The sequence below is a fragment of the Microtus oregoni genome, unplaced genomic scaffold (assembly GCF_018167655.1).
Source record: "Microtus oregoni isolate MIOR12 unplaced genomic scaffold, Mior012 000008F_ref0000371, whole genome shotgun sequence".
Classification (NCBI taxonomy): domain Eukaryota; kingdom Metazoa; phylum Chordata; class Mammalia; order Rodentia; family Cricetidae; genus Microtus; species Microtus oregoni.
Window position 1 is genome coordinate 6798232 of NW_024543067.1, and position 19767 is coordinate 6817998.

General features: G+C 44.6%; 1 protein-coding gene across 4 annotated transcripts in view; it reads left to right on the forward strand.

Moving 5' to 3' along the window:
• Palm2akap2 (PALM2 and AKAP2 fusion) overlaps positions 1–19767 on the forward strand; it is a 414772-nt gene that overhangs the window by 175036 nt on the left and 219969 nt on the right. For all 4 annotated transcript variants that reach the window (XM_041657136.1, XM_041657131.1, XM_041657133.1 and 1 more), the window contains one exon: positions 13848–13928. In XM_041657136.1, the coding sequence (XP_041513070.1) occupies positions 13848–13928 (81 nt within the window). The remainder of the gene's footprint in view (positions 1–13847; positions 13929–19767) is intronic.

Genomic DNA, 19767 nt, shown 5'->3' on the forward strand with positions numbered 1-19767 from the left:
CAGACACATACAGAGACACATATGTGCGCACACACAAAGATACACGCAAGCACACATAACACAGACACACACACGGGAACACATACACAGGCACACACAGATACACACAGTCAGACACATACACACATACACATATGAAAAGTAGAAACCCGCTGTAGTGCTGGGGGAAGCCTGTTTTCTACCATGCATATGATTTCTGGTTTTTACACTATTTTTTTTAACATTTTCATTGCACCAGTCCTGTATCAAATATTCCATATTAATGTTTGTTTTTCAGTCTTCACACTGGCTGAACACCTGAAATTAAATTCTGGTCAAGGTTACTGAGAGAGGGAGAACAGGAAGGGTAAAGCGGGGGGCCTTGCCTGTTCTTCCCGTGTAGCCTTCTCCCAGGAGGCCACGCCAACCCTGAGAGCACCTGACCTCACAGGTCCTCAGTAGAATAGATGCTCTCCCTGGCCTCGGGGTGTCATCTGCCCAGATCAGATGGATGGTGTATCCTCAGCACCCACCAGGATGGCCTTCCTGGCTCTGTCCCAGCCCCCAACTCTGCAGATGATCCAATCTGCTGCCCATTCATGAAGGTTGCAGGGAAGGGGCCTGTTCTAAAAGATGGGGAGTTTTTCCCATGCCTTCTTTCTGGATATTGAAATGCGGTGTCGCACTGGGGCATTTGGGGGAATGTTTGAAGCACAAAAGTCTCTTACTTTAACTCAAAGCCAGATTCGGTTGGACCATCTCGGTGATGTTCACCACGGCTCTGCAACTACCTCTCATCTTGGCCTTCTGGTGTGGTTGATCATCCCTGGCCTGAGTCAAAAATCGTCATCGAGGTACCGAGGTACCCTGCTGGTAAAGTGCCTGCCTGGCACACGTAAGACTCCGGCTCCTGCCCCTCACAAAAGGGGTGGCTGTACAGGAGTTTGTCAGCTGTCAAGTAGTAGAGGCAGGAGGTCGGAAGTTCAAAGTTATTCACAGTCATGTAGAGAGTTCAAGGATATTCTGGGCTACTTGAGGTATTGTCCCAAGGGACGAAAGGGAGGGAGGAAAGAAGGGAGGAAGGAAGGAAGGATGGAAGGAAGGAAGAAAGAAAATAATATAAATAAAGGTAGAAGAGGCCTCATGGGAAGGACAATCAGGCATGTATGGATGAGGACAGGAAATATTGCCACAAGGAGGCAGCCCTGGCCATCCTGAACCCCAAGACAAGCTCTTCCTGTCCCTGTGCTTCAGACCCTATCAGCTTGGCAGGGACCTACACACTTTGAAGAGGAAAGAAAGCCAGGACTTAGCTATAAGAATAGTGATGTTACCGACCAGGGATGTCTTCTAACAACCTTGACTGACAGTTCAGTTAGCTGAAAGAGCCCAGATTCACACAAGCCAAAGCAATTGCTTGTAGCCCAAGCCAAGATACCATACCCTGCAAGAACTTTCCACCACGGCCAACATTGAATCTCCCTGGGAGCTTTTATAGCCTCCAGTAAGATCCAAATCTCTGAGGTTGGGGCCTGGTGTGTTTACTGCTTTTCTTTAATGTTCCTCATGTGACCTTAACGATTCCTTAGGATTAAATATTGTGGGGAGAACTAAGGTCAAATTGAGGCAGCATCAGGCTGGCTCCTGCAGGTTACAACCTAGCTGAATCTGGAAGGCAGATGTTAGTGGTGGGGTCAGGGCACCACCTCCACGGCTTTTGTAGAGTCCTTGAATCTCGCCCTGGATTGCAGCCATGACTCTAGAGGATCCCCCAAGGGAGACGGACATCTGGGGGAAGAGTGGCAGTGGAAAGAGTCACTGTATTTGGAGCCAGCCTTGACGGGGATTCCCACCTTGTTCCCTCCATACCTCCTCCAGGACAGATCTCTAGTTACCTGGGCTCAGGTAAAGCTGTCTCCGTTCCTGGACAAGCCCACACCTGAGCCCCTCTGCTGCTATGTGAAGGACGGAAGGTCTAAGTGGGAGAGAACCCTACCTCCCATGCCAGCTTTTTGCTCCAGTGACAAAAGCCGAGGCAGGAGGATGATGTGTCAGCTTTGACAGAATAGTGAGACAGACAGACAGACAAGCAGCAAACCCGAGGTCAGACTCTGCTTTTTAAACCTGATTGTGAGAATCGATCATCCTCTCTCCTATCCCTCTCCCTCCTCCTCTCTCTCTCCTCGTCCCTTTCCCATCCCCCATCCTCCTCTCTGGATTTGGGGGAGAGTTTGGTGGCAGAACACTCACTGAGTATGCATAAGACCCTGGGTTTGTCTCCAGTCCCCCAAAGAGTGATAGTTTGATATTGAGAGCACTACTCTTCACCAGTTTTTTTAAAAATAGATTTTAATGGCTGAATTTTATTTACTTGTTTTTAATTGATTCATCAAGAAATCCTTATTTAGGCATGTGTTATGTTTGGCTTGGTTCCAGGCATGAGAGTTAAGCTATAAGTGAGACAGACAGACAGACAGAAAGACAGACATGCTCTTTATGGATTATGCATCATTCTGACTTATTGACAGGGACCAATGGTGAACAAATCAGATAAAAGCGTCAGGTGGTGTGCTCTGGGACGATGGCTATTATTTATCATTCTGTTAGAGATTACAAAGAGGGTAAGAGCTGCTGGTGAGGCGGCTCAGTGGGTAAAAGTGTTTCCCAGCAAACCTGACAACCTGAGTCTGATCCCCAGAACCCACATGATGGCAGAAGAGAACTGACTCCCACAACTTATCCTCTGACTCCACACACATTGTGCCATGGTACTAGCGTGGCCCTCATACACACACAAGCACACATAGAAACACACATCAAATAAATAAGTACGTTTTATAATTAGGGGAAGAGGGGCTGAAGAGATGGTTCAGCCGTCAAGAGCATTTGTTACTCTTACAGAGGATCTGGTTTGGGTCCCAGCGCCCACTTGGTTGGTGGCTTAGAACCTTCTGGAACCCCAGTTCCGAGAAATCCAATGCCTTCTTCTGACCTCCAAGAGTAACAGACACTCATATAGCATACATACACACATATGGGCAAAATAACCATACACATAAAATAAACATCTTTAAAAACGTGAGGGGGGGGGTCATTTTCCTCACGTTAGCTCCAAAGAGAATATCTGCACTGTGAATGGAAAATGACATTTTAGTACCTGTTTTTCACTCATGTGGTTATTAAAAATGGTGAATATTTCCCTATACTTAGTTTTTCCTATGCCAATGTGTTTCTGTTTTCCCTATAAATCATGTTGAATTGTAACAAATCCTTTGTTTACTAAATCCCTAACCATTTGGCATACATTGCAAGTGTTTTCCTTAGTTAACACTTGCCTTTGAGTTATTATGACTCATTGGTACTATAAAAAACCAGCTTAAATTTTCCCATAGTAAGCATGACCAGTTTTATATTTTGTGGGTTTCTTCATATGACCTTTAAAACAGCCTTTTCCCATCCTAAAATCATACACTCATGGCATTTTCTTGTGTTTTCACTTTTCATATTGCCCGGGCCCATGTAGTAATAATTTTGGTGCTTGGGAAATGTTCTTTTGTGCTTTGGAGTTCAGAAATGACGGAAGGGATCAGCCTTGTATTAGAGTTCAGGGGGCACAGCTTTTCTGTGTGATCGTTCTGATTTTAATAGTTCAAGGCCTAGACGTCAAATTGAGTTCTCTGGGAAACTCAATGGGATCATTGCTGAGTCTGTGCACAAAGTAGCAAGCCTTTGTTTTGTTGTTGTTGTTGAGACAGGTTAGCCTCTGATGTGCCCTTCCCCTACCTGTTTCCCCAGTGCTCTGAGTGCAAGACAGCGAAAAGTCACCACCCCAAGCTCTAGTCATGTCTGGAAACTAAGTTTCTTTTTAACAAGAAAGGATACAGACCCATGAGAAGAGCTAATTGCCAGCATATGTTGTGAGACTGTAGCAATTATTAATGAAGTGGTAGGTAGTTTCATTCATTTAAAATCCCTTGGGGTCCCCCAAAGATGACTGAAAAGAACGTATTAGTTGAGTGGGTTTTAACTCCTGTTAGAGGTATATGATTTAAAACACAGAAAATGGATCTTGAGGGAGGGCAGTTTGTCCCTATTAAAGCTTTAAATCTTCTGACTTGGGAAGTCTTGCTGTTTGAACTGTACCCTGTGGAGGCCATGCCAGAAATACATCTAAGATGTGCACAGAGGAAAGCCCAGTGAATCCCTGTTCATGATGACGAACAGTATACGAAGAGCTCCTAAATAATGAATCAGCAGCAGGCTGGGGGGATCAATTAGGATCCATCTGCGGGCTGCTACGTCAAAGTTCAAAGAACAAGGTGCACTCGATGTGCTGACAGAGAAACCTGTGAACGGACCACAGTGAAGACAGCATGCTGTGGGGAGCAGGTTGTGGATGCTATCTGTAAAGCAACCCACCGACTCCAGCGCTTGTTGGGGTACTCTGACATGTTGGGGTACTCATCTTTTCTAGTGGAAGTCACAGAAAACTAATAGGAATTACCGCCTAAAAGAACAGATGAGTGGGGGTGGTGTAACGGGAGGGGATGCCACAGTTGACTTAATTTTATTTATATGAATTGTAGTAATCTTTCATTGTGTTAGCACATGTATTAATGGTATTTATATTTTCTAATGCTGACAAGTACTTATCTGGGTGGGGATAGTCTGGATGATTATACTTTTCTGTATTGAAATGTTTATAAATCCTGAAGATTAATCAGATATCAGCAAGTGCATCTAAGAAACAAACAGAAGTACAGTGGGGGAAGGTCCAAAAAGGTGATGATCCCTGCCTTTGGGCTAAGATCAACTGTGCAAAAGACACCAATGTCTCTGGATTCATGCTAGTTTGGGGATGTTTACATTTCTTGGTCTGGATATATACTGATCTCTATTTTTTATACACCCTATTTTCTGTTTCTTATCCTACTGTGACAACTCTCTTCAGGTGTGTCCTAACCCCTGAGCTGTCCCGTGGTCTGCTGCTCTGAGACTGGATAGGAGCCCATGACATCACTGCTTGTTACGAGGCCCACATAGTGTCCAGGTGCCTCCTGTCTTCAGGCTTTTCCCCTGGGCCTTGCCCATCTTCGTGAGACAAGAGAGCCAGCTTGGTGGAATCTATTCTGGCTATATTCTGCCCTGCCATAGGCCGAAGCAGCTTTATTCATCAGCCAGTAAGAGTATCACATATACAGAAGGACCTCCCCCATCAGCATCTTCAGTATCTCATTTGCTCTGGAAGGTGTTTGCATCCGCATGTGGAGATGGCCAGATTGTGTGTATTACTGTCTGTGGAGGGGTGGATGCTCTTAGGCAGTGTTCTAGACTCAGAACGACTCCATTTCAAATTCATTTGACCACTGCCTGTCTCTCGTGACCTTGGGCTGTTTACACATTCACCAAACTTGGTTGTGTTCATTAATAAAATTGAAACTACTAAAGATGTATGTCTCAAGACTCAGTTGAGCACTCATTGAAGAGCTTACGAGCTGTCCTTGCAAAAATGTCTGACACCTGCTAAGCTCTGTTGCTATTATTATTATGCTTGTCCCTTGGTGTCCCAGGATCTCCCTGAATACTAAAATGCACACTTGCTAGAGTCGCTTACATAAAAGGAGACAGTTTTTGCATCGCCTACACACATTCCCCCTTGGATACTTTAATTTTATATTTATTTAAACATTTATTTATTTCAATATGGTGTGTGTGTGTGTGTGTGTGTGTGTGTGTGTGTGTGTATGATAAAGTGCCCACAAAACATCTGAAGCTAAATTGCTATGGTTTGTATTTGGCTTGACATTAATAAGCTACCTATATTGATAGTTCAGTATCACAGTATTTTATCTAAGTCCTTGTGATGTTTCTCAAGTTCCTTTTCAAAGCTCAGTTTTAAAGTTTGAACCAATTAGCATATTATTTTTGTCTCTTTCAAAGTCTTCTCTTGGCCTTATAATTTCTGACATGCAAGGACAGGGAGGCAGGCATTTCCCTCATTTACCACAGATAGCAGCTAGAGGTCAGAATTGGTTACATAAAGAAAAGTTATATAAATAGAATTGCCAGTCAAGACTAAGCCCCAGGAAATGGGTAGAGTTGTAGAATTTTGCGTGCCACATGAAGATGTCATAAGATAAATGAGCACCTGGTAAGGCAGCAAATTTGATGATAGGAGATCTGTTTGTTCTTTCGGCTAAGCACCTCCCTCTGTGTGTGATGTGGGTGTGTCTAGGCATGGGTACATGTGGGCGTGTCTATGTGTGGCTGGGGGTGGTGGTGCAGGGAACAGTCTCTGCTGTTGGTTTTTCAATATCTGTCCACCTTCTTTTGGGGGAACAGTGGAAATATAGTTCTCATACTAACCTGGACCTTGTGAAGTGGGCTCGGCTATGCTGCATGGCCAGTGAGCTCCAGGTATCTGCTTGATTCTGCCTCCTCAGGGCTAGAATTTGTTGGTTTATTTTGTGGTTGTTGTTTTGGTTTTCTCTGTAACAGTCCTGGCTGTTCTGGAACTCACTTTGTAGATCAGGCTGGCCTCGAACTCACAGAGATCTGCCTGCCTCTGCCTCCTGAGGGATTAAGTGTGTGTTGCCACCACCCGTGGAATTTGCTTTTTAATGCAAACTCTAGGTGCCTGGAGGTTAAACTGAGGTCCTTGTCCTTACAAGGCAAGTACTTCACAGACTGAGCTCTCAATAGAACTGGTTAATACTTTTTAAGGTTACTATTTCAACACATTCCAGTTTCTTTCTATTCCTTATTTTTGTGGGATATATATATATATATATACATATATATATATATATATATATATATATATATATATATATATATTACCTTAGTTTCCAATCTATTTACAGACTTAAATACTGATGTGGTAGTTTTAATTAGAATGGCCCCCATAGGTTCTAATGTTTGATCGCTTGGTGCCCACTCTGGCACTGTTTGGGAAGGATGAAAGGGTGTGGCCTTGTTGGAGAAGGTGTATCACTGGGAGTGGGTTTGCTCTGCCTATTGCCAGCAGATCAGGATGTAAAATTCTCAGCTACTCCTTCAGCACCATGCCTGTCAGCTTCCCACCGTGATGATCATGGACTAACCTTCTGAAACAAACCTCTGTTGACTGCATTTTACGAGAGTTGCCTTGGCCATGGTGTCTCTCCACAGCAATAGAGCAGTAACTAAGACAAGTGCTTTGCTCATTTCCCAGCAAGTAGACATCACAGCGGCCTAACAAACAGGAATGATTTCGGTGCTCAGCTAACTATTTTGGAAGCCTGAAAGTAGTAATGATCTTGATTGGTGACCTTGACATTCAAGCCAAGAGAGCGAGTGACCCAATGGCAGTGAGACCAGACAACTGGTCTTCAATAGTGATAGGTCTGCCAAGCAGGCTTAACATCTGTTGTTAACTGGACAGGCAGTTGGGCAAAGCTGAGTGGGCACCTCCTTGATTATTTCGTGCTTTGTCACCCTGCTTCCAAAAGCCCTTCCTCCTTTTCCGTCCTCAGAGACAGAAATAGCGTCAACTCTGCAGGGGCCCTAAACAGGTGATTATAATGCAGCCATGCCTGGAATGACATTCTGATTTCTTGACAGATGAAGTTCCTCCAATTCCCATTTGCATGTTGATTTTCCATAATATAATTTTCACGTGACATTTTATGTCTTAGTGTAACCTATTTAAAACCTGGGTGTCCTGGTGATCCAGTTAGACTTTAAATTTTCAATGAAACAGTTTGGTTGGCAGGGTAATCCCAGCACCCTGGTTGGCCTCTTTTGGGGGAACAGCCCCAGAGATTCTTTTCATCAGCCACTAAACAGTAGCTTGAACCTGTCTTCCCTTAATCTTTCATCTCTGCTCCTTCATTTTCTACTTGTTTGCAGTAGTGGGATTGAACCTGGGACAAGCACACCACCTGTGCACTATGTCCCCAGCCCACCTCTGTCTTCTACATGAACGCCCATCTATGTTCAAGTCCTTCCCGTCCTTTGCTTTTTCCTACCTTCTCTCCTTTTCTCTCCTATGTGGCAACTCTTCCACCCCCATTCCCTTTCCAAAGGGAAGCTATTTAAAACTGTTCCTTGCAGTTTCCAGTCTTGTACCTCTTTCTCTGTTCTGGGTTGCAAAAAGCCTGGGAACCAGCTGGCTACTGGCTCGGGGGGCGGGGGGGGGGGGCAGGGATGTAAAATTCCCTTTAGTTCAACATGGGAGGAGTTAAAGCAGGGCTTTCTCAAGTAAGCAGAGGAAGGAATATTATGTTTACCATTTGTACTTTTCTTTCTTTTCACCACTTTTATTTTTCTTATTTTGAAATCTCTGAATAGAAACAGTATCTTGAGTAAGTCTTCTGGCTTTTTCCCATTGTTAGTCCCTGGGATTCTAGGTGTTAGTCCAAGTCAGGGTAGGGTTTCAGAAAAGGAAATGGTTTATCTGCTTCTTGAAACTCTCCATCTCAGCCTCTTCCTTCCTCTCCCTTCCTCTCCCTGCCTCTCTCTCTCTCTCTCTCTCTCTCTCTCTCTCTCTCTTTCTCTCTCTCTCTGTTTCTTCCTTCCCCTCTCTGCCTCTTCCTTCCCCTCCCTGCCTCTCCCTCCCTCTCCCTGCCTCTCTCTCTCTGCCTCTTCCTTCCCCTCCCTGCCTCTGTCTGCCTCTCCCTGACTCTCTCTGCTCCTCCTGAGCTCAGCCTAGCCAATCCTTGGATCCACAGGCTACCACTATGACTTCATGGATATTTTAAGCAATGCTGCTGGACAGGTTTTGTTAAGTGAAGTAGTAGCAGACCTCCTGAGCCTCCAGCTACACCTTGCACTTCCAATGTCCCTACGGCATCACATGCAGCCAGAGTAGAAGGGAGTCTTAGGAAGCAAGGCAGAGAGAGAGAGAGTCTTCCCTTACTCCCTCCTCGACAGCTTCTCGCCAGACTCAGTAGCCCCTTTGGACAGTGTGTGCTACGCTCTATACCAAGAGTTTGCAGCATTTATAATGCTGTGATGCTTCTAGAAAATATCTGCTAGGAAAGCATATGATATACAGAAAGACAATGGGCATCGCTTGTAAGGCCTCCCAGATAGTGGGAGCACCCGGAAATCTTCCTAATGTATTGAGTTCATTTTATTCCAGATGTCTCCCGGGGAGCACTGACCCTCCCAGTTGCTGTTACCGTTGTCCATTAGGCTGTCCCTGCAATTACTCCTTCTGCTTTCCCTGATTCTTTCCCAGATTGGCTTTGTCAACCCTTTTCTCATATGCGTGGCAATAGTGATCCGAATGGATCAATACCTCCATCATTATGACACTCCATTCTACTGACTAATGGCTAATGTGTATTCAATAATATATTTGTTGCCATTGATCACAAGTGCAAATTCATAATGTATCTGAGTGAGAGATGTGGATAGATGGGAACACACGCAGGGGATTGCAAAGAGGCGGGCAGTCCATTTGTTTAGAGCTGTTGAGCAGGTGTCGATTACATGTGTTCATCACGAGATATCCTCAGCTTTAGCCACTGTCCCTTGCCCTCTAGTGGCCCATAGTTTGATAGCGGGTGAAGATGCCTAAATGAATGAAGTATTTGAAGTACTAATGTAGAAAAACCCACATATCAAGAAGAGAAAGAATGGCAAGCTCAGAATCAGCCTGGGTTATAGAAAAAGACCTGGTCCATAAAGAAAGAAAAGATTCGCAACCTCTGGAGAAGGTGGCTGTGGAAAGATGGGTGTGGAAAGCTCTTGGGAGGGAGCAGGCAAGATTTCTGCATGGACAGAACACTTTCCACTGTGACATACGCGTCACTCACGCTAGCTTAAGTCACAGGTAGATGTTTCAGTGTTGATAGTTTAGGGACTCAGAGGATAGTTCTGGTTTTATGCCCAAGTAGACCTAGGGCCCAAACAATGCTTTGGGATCCTGTTCTCTGTCTTTCATCTGCTCCTCTCTGCATGACCTCATTGTCTCCAACATAGACGCCTTACTTCCATGCGATTGGCCAAATGGCAACTGGGACAAGTGTCCCCCAGTACTCAGAGGAAAGGAGGGGTTCATTCTCTTGTCCTAATACTTGGTGTCTGTCCTTGGAAACATCACATTCTACTTATTCCTGTCCTTCCTGGTCCTGCAGCTGTTCAGTCCCAAAGAAACACACAGAGGTCTACATTAATTATAAACTGATTGTTAGCTCAGGCTTCTTATTAACTCTTATAATTTATATTAGCCCATAATTCTTTTTGTGGTTTTTTTTGTTGTTGTTGTTGTTGCTGTTATTTTTTCAAGACAAGGTTTCTCTGTAGCTTTGGAGCCTGTCCTGGAACTAGCTCTTGTAGACCAGGCTAGCATCGAACTCATAGGGATCTGCCTGCCTCTGCCTCCCAAGTGCTGGATTGAAGGTGTGCACCACCACTGCGTGGCTATCCCATAATTCTTATCTGTGTTAACCACATGGCTTGGTACCTTTTTCGGCAGTCACATCTTGCTTGCTCTGTGTCTGGGTGACGACTGCAAACTGACTCTTTCTCTCTTCCCAGAATTCTCTTCGCCCCACCTATACTTCCTGCCTGGCTACTGGCCAATCAGTGTTTTATTAAAATACAATTGACAGGGTACAGACCATTGTCCCACAGCAATTTTGCCATCCCTTACATCAGTCACCATTGCAACAAGATAAAGGCATATGATTAGTTCAGGCTGACTCGTGTATAAGTCTGGCTGGCAGGATGAGCAGGGGCTTGTGACTAACCATGACTGGCAACCCACGGGTGCCTTTTACACCTGCATTACAGCCTGGTGGATATTTAAGTTGAGCTTTCAAAGGTGGGATAGTTTTTGTCAAATGAAGCAGCAAGAGGCCTCCATTGTTGCTAGAGAAAGCATTAGGAGTAAAGCCAGAAAGACATGTGCCAGCTCAGCAGGTCAGGCAGCTTCAGGGGGGTGTTGAGGTCGAAGAATATGGACTGAGGGTTGCTCCTTATGGTGAAGCTGTGGGATACTCAGGACAACCTTTTAGGCCATGCTGAGAAGTCTGGTCTTTGCAACATAGCAGTAGAGATGTCTGGGTTTTAGGTAGAATTTTGCTGTGGCCTTCTGTGGAGACACATGCCTGTAATCCCAGCACTCAGAAGGTTGAGGCAGGAAAATGATGAGTTCAAGACCACCCTGAACTACTCAGTGAGACCTTGTCTCAAAAGTAAAGAAAGAGTACCCCTCTGGTAACAACTATAGACTTCTGCGGGAGGACCTTCTGCTCCTTCAGCCAATAGCTGCTGAAATAGGGGTGTGGTCTATTTATCTTTAAAAAAGAGCAGCAAGCCTCGGCTCGCTCTCTTGGTTCCGGCACTTGGTTCCGGTGACTAGGCTCCTTTCCTGACAGTTGGTGCTTTGTGAGTTTTACTCCCCAAAATAAATACCCCTTTAAATCCTAACTGGAGTGGGATTGTTTGGCGCCTTAATAGACAGACACTGGTTAATGGGTACCAGAAAGGAAATCATTACAGTAATTCAGATGGAACTGAAGTATAAACGTTTAAGCTTCTGGTATGCTAAAAGGCCTAACTAGAATGTCTACATTGGTGTCATTAAGAAAAACACACAGAGGGTGGGATCAACAGGACCCTCATCTTTCAAGAAAATGAGAGTACGGGATGATTTGTGAGAGCAATGTCACTTGCTGAGATGAATACAGAAGGACCAGGTGTGAAGAGAGGATGAGGAGGATGAGGAGTGAGGTGCCCGCTGCATGTATTCATGGTAACAGAACACTGGATTTGCCATCCATCACTATCACAGGATGCTCCATATGGGGATGTGAGCTAAGAGGAGCGGCAGGATTGTGGAATTATGGGATTGGTGAGACCGAAGGTCTCAAGAGTTCGTGGTTTGCTTTTGGTTTAGGGAAGAGGAAATCTGGAATCAAAAGCTAGTCAGCTGAGAGACAGTTTTCTGAGTCCATGGTGGTCCATGTAAGCAGGTGTCAGGGACCAAAAGTGTGTTCCTCTAGGGCGCCCCACTCAAGCTCCTGTGATTTGACTCATGCCTAATTCCAAAGAGAGGTAGATGGCAGACTGTGGTGGTGGCAGACTCTGGGGGCCCAGCTTGCTTATTAGCCTAATAGGTACTAATTGTCCTGATTAGCGAATGGCTTGTCAACATGAGGGCATCTTAAGAGTTAACATTTTCCATACATAAAAAGGTGCAGGGGTAGGAAAGCATAGGAAAGTTGTGGGAAAGGCTATACACACAGAACCCGTGGGTCATAGGTACATTGTAGACACACCATATTGTATCCTGTTGTGGATTTAAATGCAGGAAACCTGCAAGTCTTGGTAGTCAGTGATCATGAATGATAAAGTCTAATAAACTTGCTCTTTAGGATCCCCAGGACCTGGGTAGAGGTCCTTCCTTATCATGAAGTATCTCAAAGATGGGCTTTTCACGTGGGCTTTTCCTCCTGAACCCTGCTTTTCCTGTCTACTGTCAGAAATGTGATGCTTTGGGGTATTCTCTGGGATTCTGAAGTATCAGTGATATGCTCTTGACTGGAGTCCTTTGGAAAACGATTCCTAAAACACCCACAGGTCTAATTTGGCTATGAAATTCTGTCCCTACCTAGATATTGCATTCTAGTGACTCAAGATCATGAACTGATATTTCTCAAAATTTATGTATTACATTGATTTGAATAGCAGTGATCTCCAGAAACACAGCACTACATAAAGCAAAGCTTCCATGAACACTAAGCGTGGCAGCCAGACTTCAACATCACTGTGTCCCCCAGGGTTTGGCTGTTGTATTGTGAAACGCCCATATGTCCTGCCTAGCAAGTTTCTCCCTATGCTGGACTAAAGGGAAGTGATCCACTACCGAGCATCTTTCAATAAAACACTGCTGTATACTTCAGCAGCGAAACACTGGCAGGTCTGCTATGAGAAGGGCCAGGCCTCTCTGTTCTTATGAGTCACGTTCTAGGCTGTTTATTGTCTGCGCTGGCAAAGTATAGAGAAAAAAAATGTGAGGTATGCATTCCAATGGAATAATGGTGGTAGAAACACATCCCTCTTAGCCGGGTTTCTAGGCATTTCCTAGAAATGAATGGGTCGCAAAGGAAATAATAGCGGGATAGTTGTGAATGAATGCTTGCTGCATGACAAGCACTGTTCCAGGCTTCCTATATATGTCGTCTCACACATAAAGACACATTTCAGCCATGTGGTTTGGGCAGTCTCCGTTCAGGAGACCCAGGAGGCTAAAAACTTACTTAAGGCACATAGCAATAGGCAGAGCCAGTGCTTAAACCCAGGCAGATCCTCGTTTGGTTTACCTTCACCTCAAGCAAGCCCCACCCACATGAAATGCTTTGCCACAAGGCTTGCTTAAGGAGGGACCACCCCTCTCGTTTGCCTTGTTTAGAGTGTCCGGCTTGATGATTTATTTTTCCAAATTTAAAACTGTACTATATTATATATGCATGTGATTTGAATGAAAAGAATCCAACCCTAGAACCCCCTCCACCACCACCACCATTTCATCCTGTCTGCAGCTTGTAACTGCATTGAGACATTTGTAGTCTTTGTCTCCAAATTAGCCCAGCACAACACAGAGAACAGTGGGGTGTAAGTGTGTGTGTGTCCTTTCCTTCTGAATGAAATTGCTTCTCATGGAGCCCACCGCAGACACATTCAGAGAAGGCTGCTGCCTGCAGTCCACCCGGCAACGGTGGAGCAGGTGACGCTGCGTGCGCCCAGCCTCTCTGGAAGTGTCTGCACAGATGTGTACCGTTTCCACTCCCTCTCCCTGCCTTCGGATTCCTGGAGCCAACACCCACCCACTCTGACAGCCTCTCTTTCTCTCTCTCTCTCTCTTCCTTTTCAAGGAAAAAAGAAAGAGGCAGACAGAAATCGAAGGGAAGAGAAGGCAGCTGGACGAGCAAGTACTGCTGCTGCAGCATTCCAAGGTAAGCAGCCGAGCCCAAACCTGGGCGTTATCAGCCCTGCAGATCACACCTCTCAGAGCCGGGCAGAGCTTGCCCTGCTGTGGAGGTGCAGCGCTGCCTGAGTCAACCTTTTCCGTGCAACCAGGAGACCGTCTCTTGGCTTTCTGTGTAATTTTTCTCAGATTCAGGCATCCTTAGAGCATCCTGATTTCTGCGAGCAGGAGATTACATTGCTGCTCCGAGCAGCATGGTAGATATATATAGAAACTGGATGCGAAGAGTCCACATGGTCCCGCGGTTGTTTCTCTTGTGTATTTTGTACAGAGGCTCCAAAAACTGCGCTTCACACACATAATAGACTTTTCGGAAAGGAGAAAGAAAGACTCTTTCTTACTGGGGGGGGGGGGGTGAGGGGAGAGACGAGCCAGTGTGATCTAATAAAAGGATGATACTGCACATTTCAGATGGTTTATCTATTTTATTTTGACTTTATAACATTGGAGATGTCCTGTTAGAACAAGGTCAAACCTGGCTTTCAAATGATTTGACTTAGTTCAGTGTCTGTTGTACCTTATTAAGGAGAGAGAGGGAAGGGGAACCGTTTTGATTTTTTTACCCCTTTAAAACATAATGCACTTACGCACTGTAATTGATTACAGTGGAGGGGACAGCTCAGTCACTGTCACGAACGCCCTGCCAGTGGCTGAATATTGCTTTCTGCATGTTCAGATAATAATGTGGCCACGTTCATGGACCAACCAGGAGTTGTTGCTTGCCTCTGACTGTCCTGGGCTTTAAAAAAAAAGGAAAGAAAAAGAAAGAAAGAGAGAAAGAAAGAGAGAGAGAGAACCTCCCGCTGGCCTCAAGTTGCCATGACCTTGTGTGTGCAGAATTGCTTTTCTTGAGGACTGGTTGGGAGGTGGTTGCTGCCCTGTGTGCATTATTGGGACCCTGTGACAGAGTGGGCCTTGACCCTTGCATGTCTCGTTCTCTGGAAAGCCAGGCTGTGCTAAAGGAATCCTCAGAGTGAGACTCATGAGCGAGCTGGCTCATTAACCAGAAGAGCAGCCCGACCTATATCTGCTCAGCATGCTTGTGAGTTCACCGCGAACTTTAACCAGAGACATGTGTTCCAGAGGGAAAAAGGCAGCATGGTGCTGATTGTCCTTTTTCTGTCTGTCCTGTCGCTCCATCTCCAGCCTTTCCTGGTAGTGGCCCGCACTGTGTTCAGATGCTGTCACTGTTTCCTGACAACAGTTTTGGGGGAGGACTGGGGCTAAAATTAGGAATATCTTTCTATGGAGGCAGGGCTTGCAAACACTAACAAGACGGCACAAGGCCAATCTGGAGAGAGCAGGGTCTCTGGCCCAGAGTGCAGCAGGCATTCCACCTGCTGTAGAAGAGAGACTGAGAACTCGGTTAATCACAGGCTAAAGGAGTGGATGCTTCAGCTGACAGCCTCTCTCCTCCCAGCTCCAGCACATCACAATACCTTTGTGGTCCTTAATTCAAAGTCAGAGGGTGAGCATGTCAGAGACCATGTTCCTTTCCTCCCACTTGTTATCATTCTGAGTGCCAGAGAAGATGCCAAGGACTCATTCATTGCTGGTGTCCAGCACAGTCTTAAACTATTCTGTTCATGCTCCATGCATCCCTTCCTCATCCCTGCATCCACCTACCCACCCATCCAGTTTAAAGAAACAATAGGACTTCATTGTATGTGAGGAAGCACTGAGGTTCCATAAGGGACTTGGCAGCATAAGCATCAGCCTGAGTCTGGCTGGCAAAGGTATATGCAATACTTGCATCATGGTAATCTGGCGAATGGGAGATGAGATGGGCTGAAGGTGATTGTTAGCTTAGTAAGCAGAGACCACTGTGTGTCTTTTCCTCTCTTGAAGGAAGGCTTGTGTAGTATGCGAATGGATCACTAGCCTCAAAAACTAAAAACCCAAAAGCTCCAAAGACCTAAAGCTCCAAAGACCCAAAGCTCCAAAGGTGGCAGTGTACCTCAGGTACCACCCACAGGAGTGTCCCGTTTCTAATCACTGGGAAAGCAGGAATATTGATAAGGCAAAGAGAGGCTTACTGTGTTCACATAAAGCAGCCGGGATTCTATCTTCCTTTGTTCTGAGCTCAGCCTTCCTAAAGTGGCTGTCTGGTTTTCATAGGCAGAAGAGGGTACCTAACTGCGGGATGGGATCTCTTCGGTTACCAGAAGGGAGTGAGTTCTGCTTTAAACGAACTGACTGTTGGCAGAACTGCATAGTGAGTCATCTTCCCTACTGTCAGTCAGTTTCCAGCCTGATGGTCAACCCCTGGGTGGAGGAAAACGTGCTCAGGTTGTTCTCCTTCCTGTGTGAACTTTTCGGGGGAGGGCTACTTGCTTCCCCCACATCCCAGGAGCCTCCACACTCCTGTCTGCTCAGAAATATTTACCATTCTAGCATCTGCCTGGGTCTTCAAACTCTCAACAAACATCACAAGATAGATGTCACTCTCTGCATCTCCCAGTCTGCAAACAAACTCATGATGGCGAGGAATTTGCTCAGGGGCACACAGTCTGTTAAGTGAGGGAGGCTAAGCTGAAGCCCAGGGCTGTCTGTTCCCATGGACAAGGCTCTTCCCAGGACGCTGTTCTCTTCCAAAGGATGGGCTCTTTTAGGCGATTTGCCAGACAGGTGCCAATTGCCATCACCACTGTCTCTCTTACTCTCAATACATTTCATAGGCTACAGAAGATTTAGAGCAAGTGCAGACATGTCAGCGTGATTATATTATAGGTTCTTTAAAGTAGTCAACATTAGGAAAGACGTCAGTAAATGACATTTATTTCGCAAATTTACATAATCCCAGACACTCTTGGAGAAAGTAAATATTCTCTGTGCAAAATCAATTAGAAAAGCATTAAAACTGGGTTTCATATTTATTAAGATACAATTTTGATGTTCATGGTATCCCTCTCGTATCTGTATTTACATATATTCACATATCAAATGGATTATGGATGGTTATTGTCATACACTGAGATATGAATTATTTAGATAGACCTACTGGTCTCCTGTCAAAACAAATAAATAGAAAGCAAGGAACTGGTGTGGGCACGGGTCTGTTTGCTAAATATTCTTGCTCATTGTGACTTTTGGGAGTGTATGGTAACACAGCCTACAAATCACAACCCCAGAGAACCTAGACAGCAATGAGGATACTAACGGAGAAATATATGGATCTAATCTACATGGGAAGTAGAAAAAGACAAGATCTCCCGAGTAAATTGGGAGCATGGAAGCCATAGGAGAGGGTAGAAGAGGAGGGGAAAGAAAGGGAGGGGAGCAGAGAGAAATATATAGCTCAATAAAATCAATTTTTTAAAAAAAAGAGTGTATGGTAATGCCACAGAATAGGATACCATGACTTTATATGGCAACTGTGAGCAGTTGCTTACTGAGGAATTCATACAATTGACCAGTGTATGAAATATTACAGCCATGACAGGAAACTTCTAGGTGCTGTGTTTGGGTACTTATCTTTAGTTAAAAGCTAATGTTTTATGTAAGAATTCCCAGGAAATACTCAGAAATTAGCCCAGTAAACAATTCTGATGGCTTTATTAGTTTTGCTTGTTTATAAGACGAAGGATTGTGTCATCATTTCAAAAACAAAGAATGAGAACATCCTAAGACAGCCAACTGCACACTTTCCATGCGGATGTTCCCCTGACAGGCATGTGATTTATAGAACCCCACTTATTGCTATAGATTGGAATGTGCAGTCTTGGTTACAGGCCTCATCAGCCTTGGAGTGAAATTAATTTATATTGACATTTGTATCCAAATTGTCTTTTTAAAAACATTTTATATGTGGGCTCTTTTGAATTCTCAAGCCATAATTTTTATGAAATCTTATCTGCCATTGTGGTACTCATGTTTTTTTTTAACCATACTTGGGGCTGGGCAGTGGTGACCCACACCGTTAATCCCAGCACTTGGAAGGTAGAGGCAAGTGGATCTCTGTGAGTTCAAGCCCAGCCTGGTCTACAAAGCGAGGTGAGTTCGAAGACAGCCAGGACTGTTACACAAAGAAACCCTGTCTCGGAAAAAAAATCATACTTGGGAAGATTTTCATCTCAAATGTTTGCCCACAAGCTTGTCTATACTTCAGTAGTTTGAATTTATCTAGAATTTATCTTTCAATAAGGTATGAGGTAAGGATAAAGCTTTATGTTTTCACTCTCAGTGAGCCGTCAGCATGATTTATTAATTCATCCTTCTCTCATTGATTTAAATGTCATCTTTATCACATGCATATTTCACCCTTACACCCAAGTCCACCCCTTGTGATTTGTTTCCTTCCATTTATCTGCTCACTCCTGAGCTGGTACCGTTCTCATCTAATCCCCATAGTTGTGGTAATCTATTGTAATGTTTCAGGAAACAAGAGCCATCATTATTCTTTTGACAAAAATGGTTTTGGTTTCTAATCTATGGAAACAGTGATTTATTTTTATTTTTTCATATAATATGACTTGTGATAGCGTGAATTAAAGAAAAAATAAATCAGTGAATGTCTTACACCAGCCCAGGCTGAACTTAATTTTCCTCTTTTGCCCTTTGGTTGAATGGCTAGAGATTTGTCTATGTTATTAGCCTTTTCACAGTCCCAGGGTAGAGTCTATGTTCCATGTGTATCACAGCATGCATCCCTTGGGACGGCCACATTGTGGAGTGTTGATCAGCACTGTCAGAAACAATTGCTAGCGTCACATCTTCAGTCTTTTTCAGGGGCGGGCAATTCTGACCAGAGCTTTCTCCTCTGTAAAGTTGTCGTTACATTCTGAAGACCACAACCTTTCCTTTAGGGACAACAGAATGGTGGTGGGGGTGGGGGACACCAAACACTAAATTGTGGCTGAGAAAAATATTCATCGTCAACCCATTAAGATCATTTGCTGAAAGCTCTTAAGGTATCAGGAGCTTTATTGCAAAGATATTAAGGTATCTTTTACTATCTTGAACCTTTAACACTAATTCAGTTTTTTCTTGGGTATTTGTAAGTATAAAGCTCCAGTGTTAAAAACGTAAGCATTCTGGGCCAATAGGATGATGCACTGGTGAAGGTACTTGCCTCGGAACTTTTCCTATCATGTCCATGTACTGCACTCTGAATTTGAGTGAAGGGTAAGACTCCATCACTTTCATTAGAGGTTTTGGATTGGCTTCTTCCAAATTATGAAAACAAAAACAAAAACCCTCTGAACCAAAGCAATATCTTATTGGGCATAACAAGGAGGAAAGGGAAAGACTCGAGGGTTAGGAGAAGAGGGGAGGGAAAGGGTATGAGAGAGCAAGGAGTCAAAGCAGATAACAGGCTGGGAAGATGGCTCAGTGGAAAAAGTGCTTTCTGTGCAAGCCTTGTATCTGAGTTTGCATCCCTAGAAACCATGTAAATGCCAGGTGGGCATGATCACCTGCCTACAATTCCAACCTTGAAAAGCCAGGACAGGATTCCCCAGAGAGATCTGACTAGCAAAACTAACCAAATTAGGAAGCTCTGGGTTTGATTGATTACTCCCTCCTCTGTGGGTCAGGTGGAAAGAGCAATTAGGTATGGTTCTTGACATCAACCTCAGGCCCCAACGTGGATATATACATGTCCATGCATGCCTACACCCATGCATAAATATGCATATATACAGGCATGTCACATATACACACACAGAGAAATGGGGAAAAGTAGAATATAGCTATTGTATCACTCTGAGTCTTAGCTACTTTCTTTTAGAGAAGTCGAGTTATCCACAGTCTAACCATCACCCACAAATGCAGTCAGTGATAACTTTAGTATGGTTACAGGTGGATGG